The sequence below is a fragment of the Scyliorhinus canicula genome, chromosome 1 (assembly GCF_902713615.1).
Source record: "Scyliorhinus canicula chromosome 1, sScyCan1.1, whole genome shotgun sequence".
Lineage (NCBI taxonomy): Eukaryota > Metazoa > Chordata > Chondrichthyes > Carcharhiniformes > Scyliorhinidae > Scyliorhinus > Scyliorhinus canicula.
The window spans coordinates 308,709,495-308,723,316 of NC_052146.1; the positions used below are offsets into that span (position 1 = coordinate 308,709,495).

At 56.2% G+C, this 13,822-nt stretch overlaps 2 protein-coding genes across 2 annotated transcripts in view; both read left to right on the top strand.

The window, feature by feature from the left end:
* Window positions 1–8,728, top strand: part of LOC119977107 (tripartite motif-containing protein 16-like) — a 67,934-nt gene extending 59,206 nt beyond the window's left edge. Inside the window, exons 2-3 of the mRNA XM_038817713.1 lie at window positions 5,449–5,544; window positions 7,873–8,728. Of these exons, the coding sequence (XP_038673641.1) occupies window positions 5,449–5,544; window positions 7,873–8,405 (629 nt within the window). The 3' untranslated portion in view covers window positions 8,406–8,728. The remainder of the gene's footprint in view (window positions 1–5,448; window positions 5,545–7,872) is intronic.
* LOC119976659 (guanylate-binding protein 1-like) overlaps window positions 1–13,822 on the top strand; it is a 460,193-nt gene that overhangs the window by 331,985 nt on the left and 114,386 nt on the right. The gene's annotated exons all lie outside the window — the stretch shown is intronic.

Here is a 13,822-nt window from a genome sequence, read left to right on the forward strand (position 1 = left end):
CTAACCCCGTGCTGTACTTGTCCTGGGATTGTTTGATGGGGACAGTGTAGAGGGAGCTTTACTCTGTATCTAACCCCGTTCTGTACCTGTCCTGGGAGTGTTTGATGGGGACAGTGTAGAGGGAGCTTTACTCTGTATCTAACCCCATGCTGTACCTGTCCTGGGACTGATGGGGACAGTGTAGAGGGAGCTTTAGTCTGTATCTAACCCCGTGCTGTACTTGTCCTGGGATTGTTTGATGGGGACAGTGTAGAGGGAGCTTTACTCTGTATCTAACCCCGTGCTGTACCTGTCCTGGGAGTGTTTGATGGGGACAGTGTAGAGGGAGCTTGACTCTGTATCTAACCCCATGCTGTACCTGTCCTGGGATTGATGGGGACAGTGTAGAGGGAGCTTTACTCTGTATCTAACCCCGTGCTGTACTTGTCCTGGTATTGTTTGATGGGGACAGTGTAGAGGGAGCTTTACTCTGTATCTAACCCCGTTCTGTACCTGTCCTGGGAGTGTTTGATGGGGACAGTGTAGAGGGAGTTTTACTCTGTATCTAACCCCGTGCTGTACCTGCCCTGGGAGTGTTTCATGGGGATAGTGTAGAGAGAGCTTTACTCTGTATCTAACCCCGTGCTGTACCTGTCCTGGGAGTGTTTGGCAGGGACAGTGTAGAGGGAGCTTTACTCTGTATCTAACCCCGTGCTGTACCTGTCCTGGGAGTGTCTGATGGGGGACAGTGTAGAGGGAGCATTACTCTGTATCTAACCCCGTGCTGTACCTGTCCTGGGAGTGTTTGGTGGGGACAGTGTAGAGGGAGCTTTACTCTGTATCTAACACCGTGCTGTACCTGTCCTGGGAGTGTTTGATGGGGACAGTGTAGAGGGAGCTTTACTCTGTTTCTAACTCCGTGCTGTACCTGTCCTGGGAGTGTTTGATGGGGTCAGTGTAGATCAGGGGTGGGCAAACTACGGCCCGCGGGCCGCATGCGGCCCGCCAAAGGTCTTTATGCGGCCCACCAAGTCATTAAAAAAAAAAAAATTTTTTTAAATTTTTTTTTTAATTTTTAATTATTTTTTTAAGGTTAATGGGGGGGCTGTTGGGTTACTTACTGGTATAGTGTGGATACGTTGACTTGAGTAGGGTGATCATTGCTCGGCACAACGTCGAGGGCCGAAGGGCCTGTTCTGCGCTGTACTGTTCTATGTTCTATATGAGGCGCCCAGAATCATAACCGGGTGAAGTAATTACTTTACTTAATATACTATGCGGCCCTTTAAAATTGTGAATTTCTGAATGTGGCCCTTGCACGGAAATGTTTGCCCACCCCTGGTGTAGAGGGAGCTTTACTCTGTATCTAGCCCCGTGCTGTACCTGTCCTGGGAGTGTTTGATGGGGACAGTGTAGAGGGAGCTTTACTCTGTATCTAACCCCGTGCTGTACCTGTCCTGGGAGTGTTTGATGGGGACAGTGTAGAGGGAGCTTTACTCTTTTTCTAACTCCGTGCTGTACCTGTCCTGGGAGTGTTTGATGAGGACAGTGTAGAGGGAGCTTTACTCTGTATCTAACCCTGTGCTGTACCTGTCCTGGGAGTGTTTGATGGGGACAGTGTAGAGGGAGCTTTACTCTGTATCCAGCGCCGGCTCTAGGGTTGCTGGCGCCCCGGGCAAGCTGAACTTCGGTGCCCTTGGGGGGGGGGCGGGGCCGGGGGGGGGGCTGGGGGCGGGGCCGGGGGGGGCGGGGGCGGCGCCGGGGGGGGCAGGGCCGGGGCCGAGGGGTGGCGGGGCCGAGGAGGGGCGGACCCGAGGGGGGGGGTGAGGGGGGGGCGGGGCCGAGGAGGGGCGGACCCGAGGTGGGGGCGGGGCCGAGGAGGGGCGGACCCGAGGGGGGGGCGGACACGCGGGGGGGCGGACGCGGGGGTGGGCGGACGCGGGGGTGGGCGGACCCGAGGACGGGGCGGGGGGGCGGACCCGAGGGGGGCGCGGGGGGGGGGGCGGACCGAGCCGGGGGGCCGCCCTGGGGGCGGGCGGCCACCGCGCATGCGCTGGTTGGCACCGGCCCAACTGCGCATGCGCGGGACCCGAGTCTCTGACGCCCCCAAGCACATGGCGCCCCGGGCAACAGCCCGAGTTGCCGGTGCCTTGAGCCGGCCCTGTCTGTATCTAACCCCATGCTGTACCTGTCCTGGGACTGATGGGGACAGTGTAGAGGGAGCTTTACTCTGTATCTAACCCCGTTCTGTACCTGTTCTGGGAGTGTTTGATGGGGACAGTGTAGAGGGAGCTTTAGTCTGTATCTAACCCCGTGCTGTACTTGTCCTGGGATTGTTTGATGGGGACAGTGTAGAGGGAGCTTTACTCTGTATCTAACCCCGTTCTGTACCTGTCCTGGGAGTGTTTGATGGGGACAGTGTAGAGGGAGCTTTACTCTGTATCTAACCCCATGCTGTACCTGTCCTGGGACTGATGGGGACAGTGTAGAGGGAGCTTTAGTCTGTATCTAACCCCGTGCTGTACTTGTCCTGGGATTGTTTGATGGGGACAGTGTAGAGGGAGCTTTACTCTGTATCTAACCCCGTGCTGTACCTGTCCTGGGAGTGTTTGATGGGGACAGTGTAGAGTGAGCTTGACTCTGTATCTAACCCCATGCTGTACCTGTCCTGGGATTGATGGGGACAGTGTAGAGGGAGCTTTACTCTGTATCTAACCCCGTGCTGTACTTGTCCTGGTATTGTTTGATGGGGACAGTGTAGAGGGAGCTTTACTCTGTATCTAACCCCGTTCTGTACCTGTCCTGGGAGTGTTTGATGGGGACAGTGTAGAGGGAGTTTTACTCTGTATCTAACCCCGTGCTGTACCTGTCCTGGGAGTGTTTCATGGGGATAGTGTAGAGAGAGCTTTACTCTGTATCTAACCCCGTGCTGTACCTGTCCTGGGAGTGTTTGGCAGGGACAGTGTAGAGGGAGCTTTACTCTGTATCTAACCCCGTGCTGTACCTGTCCTGGGAGTGTCTGATGGGGGACAGTGTAGAGGGAGCATTACTCTGTATCTAACCCCGTGCTGTACCTGTCCTGGGAGTGTTTGGTGGGGACAGTGTAGAGGGAGCTTTACTCTGTATCTAACCCCGTGCTGTACTTGTCCTGGGATTGTTTGATGGGGACAGTGTAGAGGGAGCTTTACTTTGTATCTAACCCCGTGCTGTACCTGTCCTGGGATTGTTTGATGGGGACAGTGTAGAGGGAGCTTTACCCTGTATCTAACCCCGTGCTGTACCTGTCCTGGGAGTGTTTGATGGGGACAGTGTAGAGGGAGCTTTACTCTGTATCTAACCCCGTGCTGTACCTGTCCTGGGAGTGTTTGATGGGGACAGTGTAGAGGGAGCTTTACTCTGTATATAACCCCGTGCTGTACCTGTCCTGGGAGTGTTTGGCAGGTACAGTGTAGAGGGAGCTTTACTCTGTATCTAATCCCGTGCTGTACCTGTCCTGGGAGTGTTTGATGGGGACAGTGTAGAGGGAGCTTTACTCTGTATCTAACCCCGTGCTGTACTTGTCCTGGGAGTGTTTGATGGGGACAGTGTAGAGGGAGCTTTACTCTGTATCTAACCCCGTGCTGTACTTGTCCTGGGATTGTTTGATGGGGACAGTGTAGAGGGAGCTTTACTCTGTATCTAACCCCGTGCTGTATCTGTCCTGGGAGTGTTTGATGGGGACAGTGTAGAGGGAGCTTTACTCTGTATCTAACCCCGTGCTGTACTTGTCCTGGGATTGTTTGTTGGGGACAGTGTAGAGGGAGCTTTACTCTGTATCTAACCCCGTGCTGTACCTGTCCTGGGAGTGTTTGATGGGGACAGTGTAGAGGGAGCTTTACTCTGTATCTATCCCCGTGCTGTACCTGTCCTGGGAGTGTTTTATGGGGACAGTGTAGAGGGAGCTTTACTCTGTATCTAACCCCGTGCTGTACCTGCCCTGGGAGTGTTTGATGGGGACAGTGTACAGGGAGCTTTACTCTGTATCTAACCACGCGCTGTACCTGTCCTGGGAGTGTTTGATGAGGACAGTGTAGAGGGGGCTTTACTCTGTATCTAACCCCGTGCTGTACCTGTACTGGGAGTGTTTGATGAGGACAGTGTAGAGGGAGCTTTACTCTGTATCTAACCCTGTGCTGTCCCTGTCCTGGGAGTGTTTGATGGGTGTGATGAAAGGTATTAATAACTGCCGTAAACGGTACCTGACCTTTAATACCTTGCCCCTTTAAGAGGCTTGGAACCCTGGGGGACTCCGCCTCTGGCTATGCCCCCCGGAAACGGTATAGAGGATAAGGCTCCATGTGGCGAGCACACTTCTCTCGAATGCTGTCCTGTTCTCTGTAGATTAACGCCTTTTGATTACCGACCTCGCTCGCACGTCGTAATTGAGGGTGCCTCAATGGGGACAGTGTAGAGGGAGCTTTACTCTGTATCTAACCCAGTGCTGTACCTGTCCTGGGAGTGTTTGATGGGGACAGTGTAGAGGGAGCTTTACTCTGTATCTAACCCCGTGCTGTACCTGTCCTGGGAGTGTTTGATGGAGACAGTGTAGAGGGAGCTTTACTCTGTATCTAACCCCGTGCTGTCCCTGGCCTGGGAGTGTTTGATGGGGACAGTGTAGAGGGAGCTTTACTCTGTATCTAACCCAGTGCTGTACCTGTCCTGGGAGTGTTTGATGGAGACAGTGTAGAGGGAGCTTTACTCTGTATCTAACCCCGTGCTGTACCTGTCCTGGGAGTGTTTGATGGGGACAGTGTAGAGGGAGCTTTACTCTGTATCTAACACCCTGCTGTACTTGACCTGGGAGTGTTTGATGGGGACAGTGTAGAGGGAGCTTTACTCTGTATCTAACCCCGTGCTGTACCTGTCTTGGGAGTGTTTGATGGGGACAGTGTAGAGGGAGCTTTACTCTGTATCTAACCCCGTGCTGTACCTGACCTGGGAGTGTTTGATGGGGACAGTGTGGAGGGAGCTTTACTCTGTATCTAACCCCGTGCTGTACCTGTCCTGGGAGTGTTTGATGGGGACAGTGTAGAGGGAGCTTTACTCTGTATCTAACCCCGTGCTGTACCTGTCCTGGGAGTGTTTGATGGGGACAGTGTAGAGGGGGCTTTACTCTGTATCTAACCACGCGCTGTACCTGTCCTGGGAGTGTTTGATGGGGACAGTGTAGAGGGGGCTTTACTCTGTATCTAACCCCGTGCTGTACCTGTTCTGGCAGTTCTGATGCTAACATGGCTGTGGTGATATGCTATATTTAAAAAAAAAGAACACTGACATTCACTCCGAGTTTCAAAACCTGACACACACCCTCAAGTCTCTGAATGTTTTCTCGGTCTCTGAGCAGTTAATTATGAAAGAGATGGTTAAACATCCCGACGTAATGTGTCCTACTTCTTGAGGTACCAAATTGATCTTTTATTGTGTTGACAGGTGATGAGGGGAGATGTATGAAGCCCTCAGCCAGTGCTGTCCCCCAGGAACAGCCAGTACTCTGTGACGCAAGATACAGAGAGGAGCTGTTGCATTGTGAGTAATCGGCAGCCACGTCTGTATTGGGGGGGTGGGGGGGGGGGGGTGGGGGGTAGAGAGGAAGGAGGCAGGATGTAAGGAGGGGAGCGAGGATAGAGAGAGGGTGCAGAGGGGTGAAAATTCACTTGGACGGTCCAACATGGAAGGGGAAGGCGGGTGGGGGAAGAGGAGGCACTGGGTGTGGGGGAGAAGTGAGGGGAGAGGAGGGACTGGGACAGGGCGAGGGTTAAATGTGCGATCAGGGGCCCGTTGAGAGTCCGCTGGGAGCCTGGACGTCCATCTGTGTAAAACAAATGCCTGGAGTTAAATTGTGGAGATCCAGGCATCACTTGGTCCTGTTGGTAATAAAGTCAGGAAATGCTGGAAAACCTCAGCAGGTCTGGCAGCAGCTCTGGAGAGAGACGGAGTTAACGGTTGAATCAATGACCTTCCGTTTCAAGCAGAAATGTGAATTCCTCTGCTCTCTCCACAGAGGTTGTTCGACTGCTGAGCGTTTCCAGCACTTTCCATTTTCATTTCAGAATTCCAGCACCTATTCCCCTATTTGGTTTATACATTGCTGATGATGGAATATGTATAACCCTGGTTTCAACCCTGTGCACATGGGAAGAGGGTAGGTGAGGGTAGGTAAGGAGTGGGACCAGGTTAAAATGATGCCAGCCATGTATGTATCTCTGCTGTATTCAGGACACGCCACCACCTCCGCCCAGCTCTGCCATTTGAACCACTGGGAGGAAAGGGGGCTGTTGGGGGGGGGGGGGGGGGGTGTGAGGTGTGGGGGAGTTGCGTGCTGGGGAGGGGGGGGAGGGTGGGGGGGGGGCTGCGTGGTGGGGAGGGTGGGGGGGGGGCTGCGTGGTGGGGAGGGGGGGGGGGTGAGGTGGGGGGGCTGCGTGGTGGGGAGGGGCGGTGAGGCAGGCATGGGGCAGGGATCACATACAGGTTTAAGGATTGGGTCAACTGACACAGCTTGGATTTGAGTGCCATTTTGACATTGAAATTCACAAATCAAACCCAATCGCAGTAAATAAGGTTATAGCTGGAAGGAGCTCTGATCAGACTGATTCCATCCTGGCCAAGTGAAGCAGGAGAGCTTTCCCCACCCTACTGAGGTAATTTTCATCCTCCACTGATTCCGGCTTTGCCCGCCCCCAGCAGCTCTACCTTGTCCTGAAAATTCTGTTATCTTTCTGATACCAAGTTGGTGAAGGATGAAATCAGAACTAGTTTTGATTTGGGAAAGATTTATTTACGGAGTGATACACTACAGGTATATACCTCCTACATACCTCATATAGGGGCTGGTTTAGCACAGTGGGCTAAACAGCTGGCTTGTAATGCAGAACAAGGCCAGCAGCACGGGTTTAATCCCCGTACCGGCCTCCCCGAACAGGCACCGGAATATGGTAACTAGGGGCTTTTCACAGTAACTTCACCGAAGCCTAGTTGTGAGAATTATTATATAGTTAACTATAATTAAGACATTTAATAAACCCCACCTTCTCCGCAATCCAACGCAGATTGCTGGGGACCATGTCATAGAATCATTGACTTCCCACAATGCCGAAGGAGGCCATTCAGCCCATTGAGTCAGCATGGACCCTCTGAAGGAGCACCCTATCTAAGCCCACTTCCCAGCCCTATCCCCGTAACCCCAACTAGCCTTTGGACACGAAGGAGCAATCGATCATGGCCAATCCACCTAGCCTTCACACCTTTGGACTGTGAGAAGAAACTGGAGCACCCGGAGGAATCCCGTGCAGGCACAGGGAGAACATGCAGACTCTGCACAGTTACCCAAGGCTAGAATGGAACCCCCAGTCCCTGGCACCATGAGGTAGCAGTGCTAACCACTGTGCCACCCCTTGAGTAGAAAGAAAATCTGCATTTCCACAGCACCCTTCACACCCACTGAACATCCAAACGGCTTTAGAGGCAAAGAAATACTCGAGGCCTCAGGAAAAGATGGCAGCCAGTTTGTACAAAGCAAGATCCCATCAACATCAGTCTGATATTGACCAGATAATCTAGTTTACGCTCATTTGTTCAGAGTTCTGTAAACTCCGGAATTCCTTCTTCAAACATCTCCACATCTCTATCCCTCAAACCTCCGTTAAGATATCCTGTAAAACCTTCCTCCTTGTCCGGAGCTAATATTTTCCTGCGTTGCTCAGTGTCATTTTTTTTGTTTTGATGATTGCTCTTGGGAGGTTTCGCTGCATTAAAGGTGCTACATGAATGCCAGTTGTTGTTGTTGACATGTAAGCCCAGGTATTGCTGCCTGTACCCCAGACACTCAGCAGCCATGGTCTGTTGTCTCTCCTGCAGATTGCTGTCAGATCACCTTGGACCCCAGCACAATCCAGAGGCAGCTGAGCTTGAGCGATGGAAACCGGCGGGTTACCAACATTTTCCCAAAGTCTGAGGGTTATGAGCAGTGCCCCGAGAGGTTTGACCTGTGCACCCAGGTGCTGTGCCGAGAGAGTTTGCGAGCTGGGCAGTTTTACTGGGAGGTGGAGCTGAACGATGGCGACGCGATGATCGGGATCACCCACAAGCGGATCAGTAGGAAAGGATCGGAGAATTGCTGCATCTTGGGGCGCAATGACTTCTCCTGGTGCATTGAGTTCTGGTACAATAACGTGTCGGCCTGGCACAACAATCAGGAGACTCGGCTGCAGGTGGGCAGGTTTGAGAGGATTGGCTTATGCCTGAACTGTCCTGGTGGAACCCTGTCATTTTACGGTGTGTCTGACCAGATCGCCCTCATACACCAATTCCAAGCTGCCTTCACTGAACCCATGCACCCGGCCTTCTGGGTTTACTGTGACACTGCTATCAGCATTTGCCAACTCTCATAACACCTCTGGCCATTTCCAAGCATCTTTAAATCACAACGAGCTTTTTCAAATGTAATCGCTGCTGTGAGATAGAAAATGCAGCCTCCAATTTGTGCACAGTCTGTTCCCACATCATAATGACCGAGTATATGTTTCAATGGTGTTGACTGAGGGATGTGTATTGAGCGGGACACCAGGGAGAACCCATCTGTTCTCCCAAATACGTTTAAATCCCGACTCAGTCTCTCAGTTTCTGATCCTATCTGAAGGTGCAGACCTCCAACTGTGCAGCATTCCCTCAGTACTGCCCTCCCCCAGCATTCCCTCAGTACTGCCCTCCCCAGCATTCCCTCAGTACTGCCCTCCCCAGCATTCCCTCAGTACTGCCCTCCCCCAGCATTCCCTCAGTACTGCCCTCCCCCAGCATTCCCTCAGTACTGCCCTCCCCAGCATTCCCTCAGTACTGCCCTCCCCCAGCATTCCCTCAGTACTGCCCTCCCCCAGCATTCCCTCAGTACTGCCCTCCCCAGCATTCCCTCAGTACTGCCCTCCCCCAGCATTCCCTCAGTACTGCCCTCCCCCAGCATTCCCTCAGTACTGCCCTCCCCCGCATTCCCTCAGTACTGCCCTCCCCCAGCATTCCCTCAGTACTGCCCTCCCCCAGCATTCCCTCAGTACTGCCCTCCCCAGCATTCCCTCAGTACTGCCCTCCCCCAGCATTCCCTCAGTACTGCCCTCCCCCAGCATTCCCTCAGTACTGCCCTCCCCCAGCATTCCCTCAGTACTGCCCTCCCCAGCATTCCCTCAGTATTGCCCTCCCCAGCATTCCCTCAGGACTGCCCTCCCTCAGCATTCCCTCAGTACTGCCCTCCCCCAGCATTCCCTCAGTACTGCCCTCCCCAGCATTCCCTCAGTACTGCCCTCCCCAGCATTCCCTCAGTACTGCCCTCCCACGGCATTCCCTCAGTACTGCCCTCCCCAGCATTCCCTCAGTACTGCCCTCCCCCAGCATTCCCTCAGTACTGCCCTCCCCAGCATTCCCTCAGTACTGCCCTCCCACGGCATTCCCTCAGTACTGCCCTCCCCAGCATTCCCTCAGTACTGCCCTCCCCCAGCATTCCCTCAGTACTGCCCTCCCCAGCATTCCCTCAGTACTGCCCTCCCCAGCATTCCCTCAGGACTGCCCTCCCTCAGCATTCCCTCAGTGCTGCCCTCCCCAGCATTCCCTCAGTACTGCCCTCCCCCAGCATTCCCTCAGTACTGCCCTCCCCCAGCATTCCCTCAGTACTGCCCTCCCCAGCATTCCCTCAGTACTGCCCTCCCCCAGCATTCCCTCAGTACTGCCCTCCCCCAGCATTCCCTCAGTACTGCCCTCCCCCAGCATTCCCTCAGTACTGCCCTCCCCAGCATTCCCTCAGTACTGCCCTCCCCCAGCATTCCCTCAGTACTGCCCTCCCCAGCATTCCCTCAGTACTGCCCTCCCCCAGCATTCCCTCAGTACTGCCCTCCCCCAGCATTCCCTCAGTACTGCACTCCCCAGCATTCCCTCAGTACTGCCCTCCCCAGCATTCCCTCAGTACTGCCCTCCCCAGCATTCCCTCAGTACTGCACTCCCCCGGCATTCCCTCAGTACTGCCCTCCCCAGCATTCCCTCAGTACTGCACTCCCCAGCATTCCCTTGGTACTGTACTGCCCTCCCCCAGCATTCCCTCAGTACTGCCCTCCCCAGCATTCCCTCAGTACTGCACTCCCCCAGCATTCCCTCAGTACTGCCCTCCCCCAGCATTCCCTCAGTACTGCCCTCCCCCAGCATTCCCTCAGTACTGCCCTCCCCAGCATTCCCTCAGTACTGCCCTCCCCCAGCATTCCCTCAGTACTGCCCTCCCCAGCATTCCCTCAGTACTGCCCTCCCCCAGCATTCCCTCAGTACTGCCCTCCCCCCAGCATTCCCTCAGTACTGCCCTCCCCCAGCATTCCCTCAGTACTGCCCTCCCCAGCATTCCCTCAGTACTGCACTCCCCCAGCATTCCCTCGGTACTGCCCTCCCCAGCATTCCCTCAGTACTGCCCTCCCCCAGCATTCCCTCAGTACTGCACTCCCCCAGCATTCCCTCGGTACTGCCCTCCCCAGCATTCCCTCAGTACTGCCCTCCCCCAGCATTCCCTCAGTACTGCCCTCCCCCAGCATTCCCTTGGTACTGCACTCCCCAGCATTCCCTCAGTACTGCCCTCCCCAGCATTCCCTCAGTACTGCCCTCCCCCAGCATTCCCTCAGTACTGCCCTCCCCTGCATTCCCTCAGTACTGCCCTCCCCCAGCATTCCCTCAGTACTGCCGTCCCCCAGCATTCCCTCAGTACTGCCCTCCCCCAGCATTCCCTCAGTACTGCCGTCCCCCAGCATTCCCTTGGTACTGCCCTCCCCCAGCATTCCCTCAGTACTGCCCTCCCCCAGCATTCCCTCAGTACTGCCCTCCCCCGGCATTCCCTCAGTACTGCCCTCCCCCAGCATTCCCTCAGTACTGCCCTCCCCCAGCATTCCCTCAGTACTGCCCTCCCCCGGCATTCCCTCAGTACTGCCCTCCCCCGGCATTCCCTCAGTGCTGCCCTCCCCCAGCATTCCCTCAGTACTGCCCTCCCCCAGCATTCCCTCAGTACTGCCCTCCCCAGCATTTCCTCAGTACTGCCCTCCCCCAGCATTCCCTCAGTACTGCCCTCCCCCAGCATTCCCTCAGTACTGCCCTCCCCCAGCATTCCCTCAGTACTGCCCTCCCTCAGCATTCCCTCAGTACTGCCCTCCCCAGCATTCCCTCAGTACTGCCCTCCCCCAGCATTCCCTCAGTACTGCCCTCCCCAGCATTCCCTCAGTACTGCCCTCCCCAGCATTCCCTTGGTACTGCCCTCCCCCAGCATTCCCTCAGTACTGCCCTCCCCCAGCATTCCCTCAGTTCTGCCCTCCCCCAGCATTCCCTCAGTACTGCCCTCCCCCAGCATTCCCTCAGTACTGCCCTCCCCCAGCATTCCCTCAGTACTGCCCTCCCCAGCATTCCCTCAGTACTGCCCTCCCCAGCATTCCCTCAGTACTGCCCTCCCCAGCATTCCCTCAGTACTGCCCTCCCCCAGCATTCCCTCAGTACTGCCCTCCCCCAGCATTCCCTCAGTACTGCCCTCCCCAGCATTCCCTCAGTACTGCCCTCCCCCAGCATTCCCTCAGTACTGCCCTCCCCCAGCATTCCCTCAGTACTGCCCTCCCCAGCATTCCCTCAGTACTGCCCTCCCCAGCATTCCCTCAGTACTGCCCTCCCCCAGCATTCCCTCAGTACTGCCCTCCCCCAGCATTCCCTCAGTACTGCCCTCCCCAGCATTCCCTCAGTACTGCCCTCCCCAGCATTCCCTCAGTACTGCCCTCTCCCAGCATTCCCTCAGTACTGCCCTCCCCAGCATTCCCTTGGTACTGCACTCCCCCAGCATTCCCTCAGTACTGCACTCCCCTGGCATTCCCTCAGTACTGCCCTCCCCAGCATTCCCTCAGTACTGCACTCCCCAGCATTCCCTTGGTACTGTACTGCCCTCCCCCAGCATTCCCTCAGTACTGCCCTCCCCAGCATTCCCTCAGTACTGCACTCCCCCAGCATTCCCTCAGTACTGCCCTCCCCAGCATTCCCTCAGTACTGCCCTCCCCCAGCATTCCCTCGGTACTGCCCTCCCCAGCATTCCCTCAGTACTGCCCTCCCCCAGCATTCCCTCAGTACTGCCCTCCCCCAGCATTCCCTTGGTACTGCACTCCCCAGCATTCCCTCAGTACTGCCCTCCCCAGCATTCCCTCAGTACTGCCCTCCCCAGCATTCCCTCAGTACTGCCCTCCCCTGCATTCCCTCAGTACTGCCCTCCCCCAGCATTCCCTCAGTACTGCCGTCCCCCAGCATTCCCTCAGTACTGCCCTCCCCCAGCATTCCCTCAGTACTGCCGTCCCCCAGCATTCCCTTGGTACTGCCCTCCCCCAGCATTCCCTCAGTACTGCCCTCCCCCAGCATTCCCTCAGTACTGCCCTCCCCAGCGTTCCCTCAGTACTGCCCTCCCCTGCATTCCCTCAGTACTGCCCTCCCCCAGCATTCCCTTGGTACTGCCCTCCCCAGCATTTCCTCAGTGCTGCCCTCCCCCAGCATTCCCTCAGTACTGCCCTCCCCCAGCATTCCCTCAGTACTGCCCTCCCCAGCATTCCCTCAGTACTGCCCTCCCCCAGCATTCCCTCAGTACTGCCCTCCCCCAGCATTCCCTCAGTACTGCCCTCCCCAGCATTCCCTTGGTACTGCCCTCCCCCAGCATTCCCTCAGTAGTGCCCTCCCCCAGCATTCCCTCAGTGCTGCCCTCCCCCAGCATTCCCTCAGTACTGCCCTCCCCCGGCATTCCCTCAGTACTGCCCTCCCCAGCATTCCCTCAGTACTGCCCTCCCCAGCATTCCCTCAGTACTGCCCTCCCCAGCATTCCCTTGGTACTGTACTGCCCTCCCCCAGCATTCCCTCAGTACTGCCCTCCCCAGCATTCCCTCAGTACTGCCCTCCCCCAGCATTCCCTCAGTACTGCCCTCCCCCAGCATTCCCTCAGTACTGCCCTCCCCCAGCATTCCCTCAGTGCTGCCCTCCCCCAGCATTCCCTCAGTGCTGCCCTCCCCCAGCAGTCCCTCAGTACTGCCCTCCCCCAGCATTCCCTCAGTACTGCCCACCCCCAGCATTTCCTCAGTACTGCCCTCCCCAGCATTCCCTTGGTACTGCACTCCTCCAGCATTCCCTCAGTACTGCCCTCCCCCAGCATTCCCTCAGTACTGCCCTCTCCCAGCATTCCCTCAGTACTGCCCTCCCCCAGCATTCCCTCAGTACTGCCCTCCCCAGCATTCCCTTGGTACTGCACTCCCCCAGCATTCCCTCAGTACTGCCCTCCCCAGCATTCCCTTGGTACTGCACTCCCCAGCATTCCCTCAGTACTGCCCACCCCCAGCATTCCCTCAGTACTGCCCTCCCCAGCATTCCCTTGGTACTGCACTCCTCCAGCATTCCCTCAGTACTGCCCTCCCCCAGCATTCCCTCAGTACTGCCCTCTCCCAGCATTCCCTCAGTACTGCCCTCCCCCAGCATTCCCTCAGTACTGCCCTCCCCAGCATTCCCTCAGTACTGCCCTCCCCCAGCATTCCCTCAGTGCTGCCCTCCCCCAGCATTCCCTCAGTACTGCCCTCCCCCCAGCATTCCCTCAGTACTGCCCTCCCCAGCATTCCCTCAGTACTGCCCTCCCCAGCATTCCCTCAGTACTGCCCTCCCCCAGCATTCCCTCAGTACTGCCCTCCCCAGCATTCCCTTGGTACTGCCCTCCCCCAGCATTCCCTCAGTACTGCCCTCCCCCAGCATTCCCTCAGTACTGCACTCCCCCAGCATTCCCTCAGTACTGCCC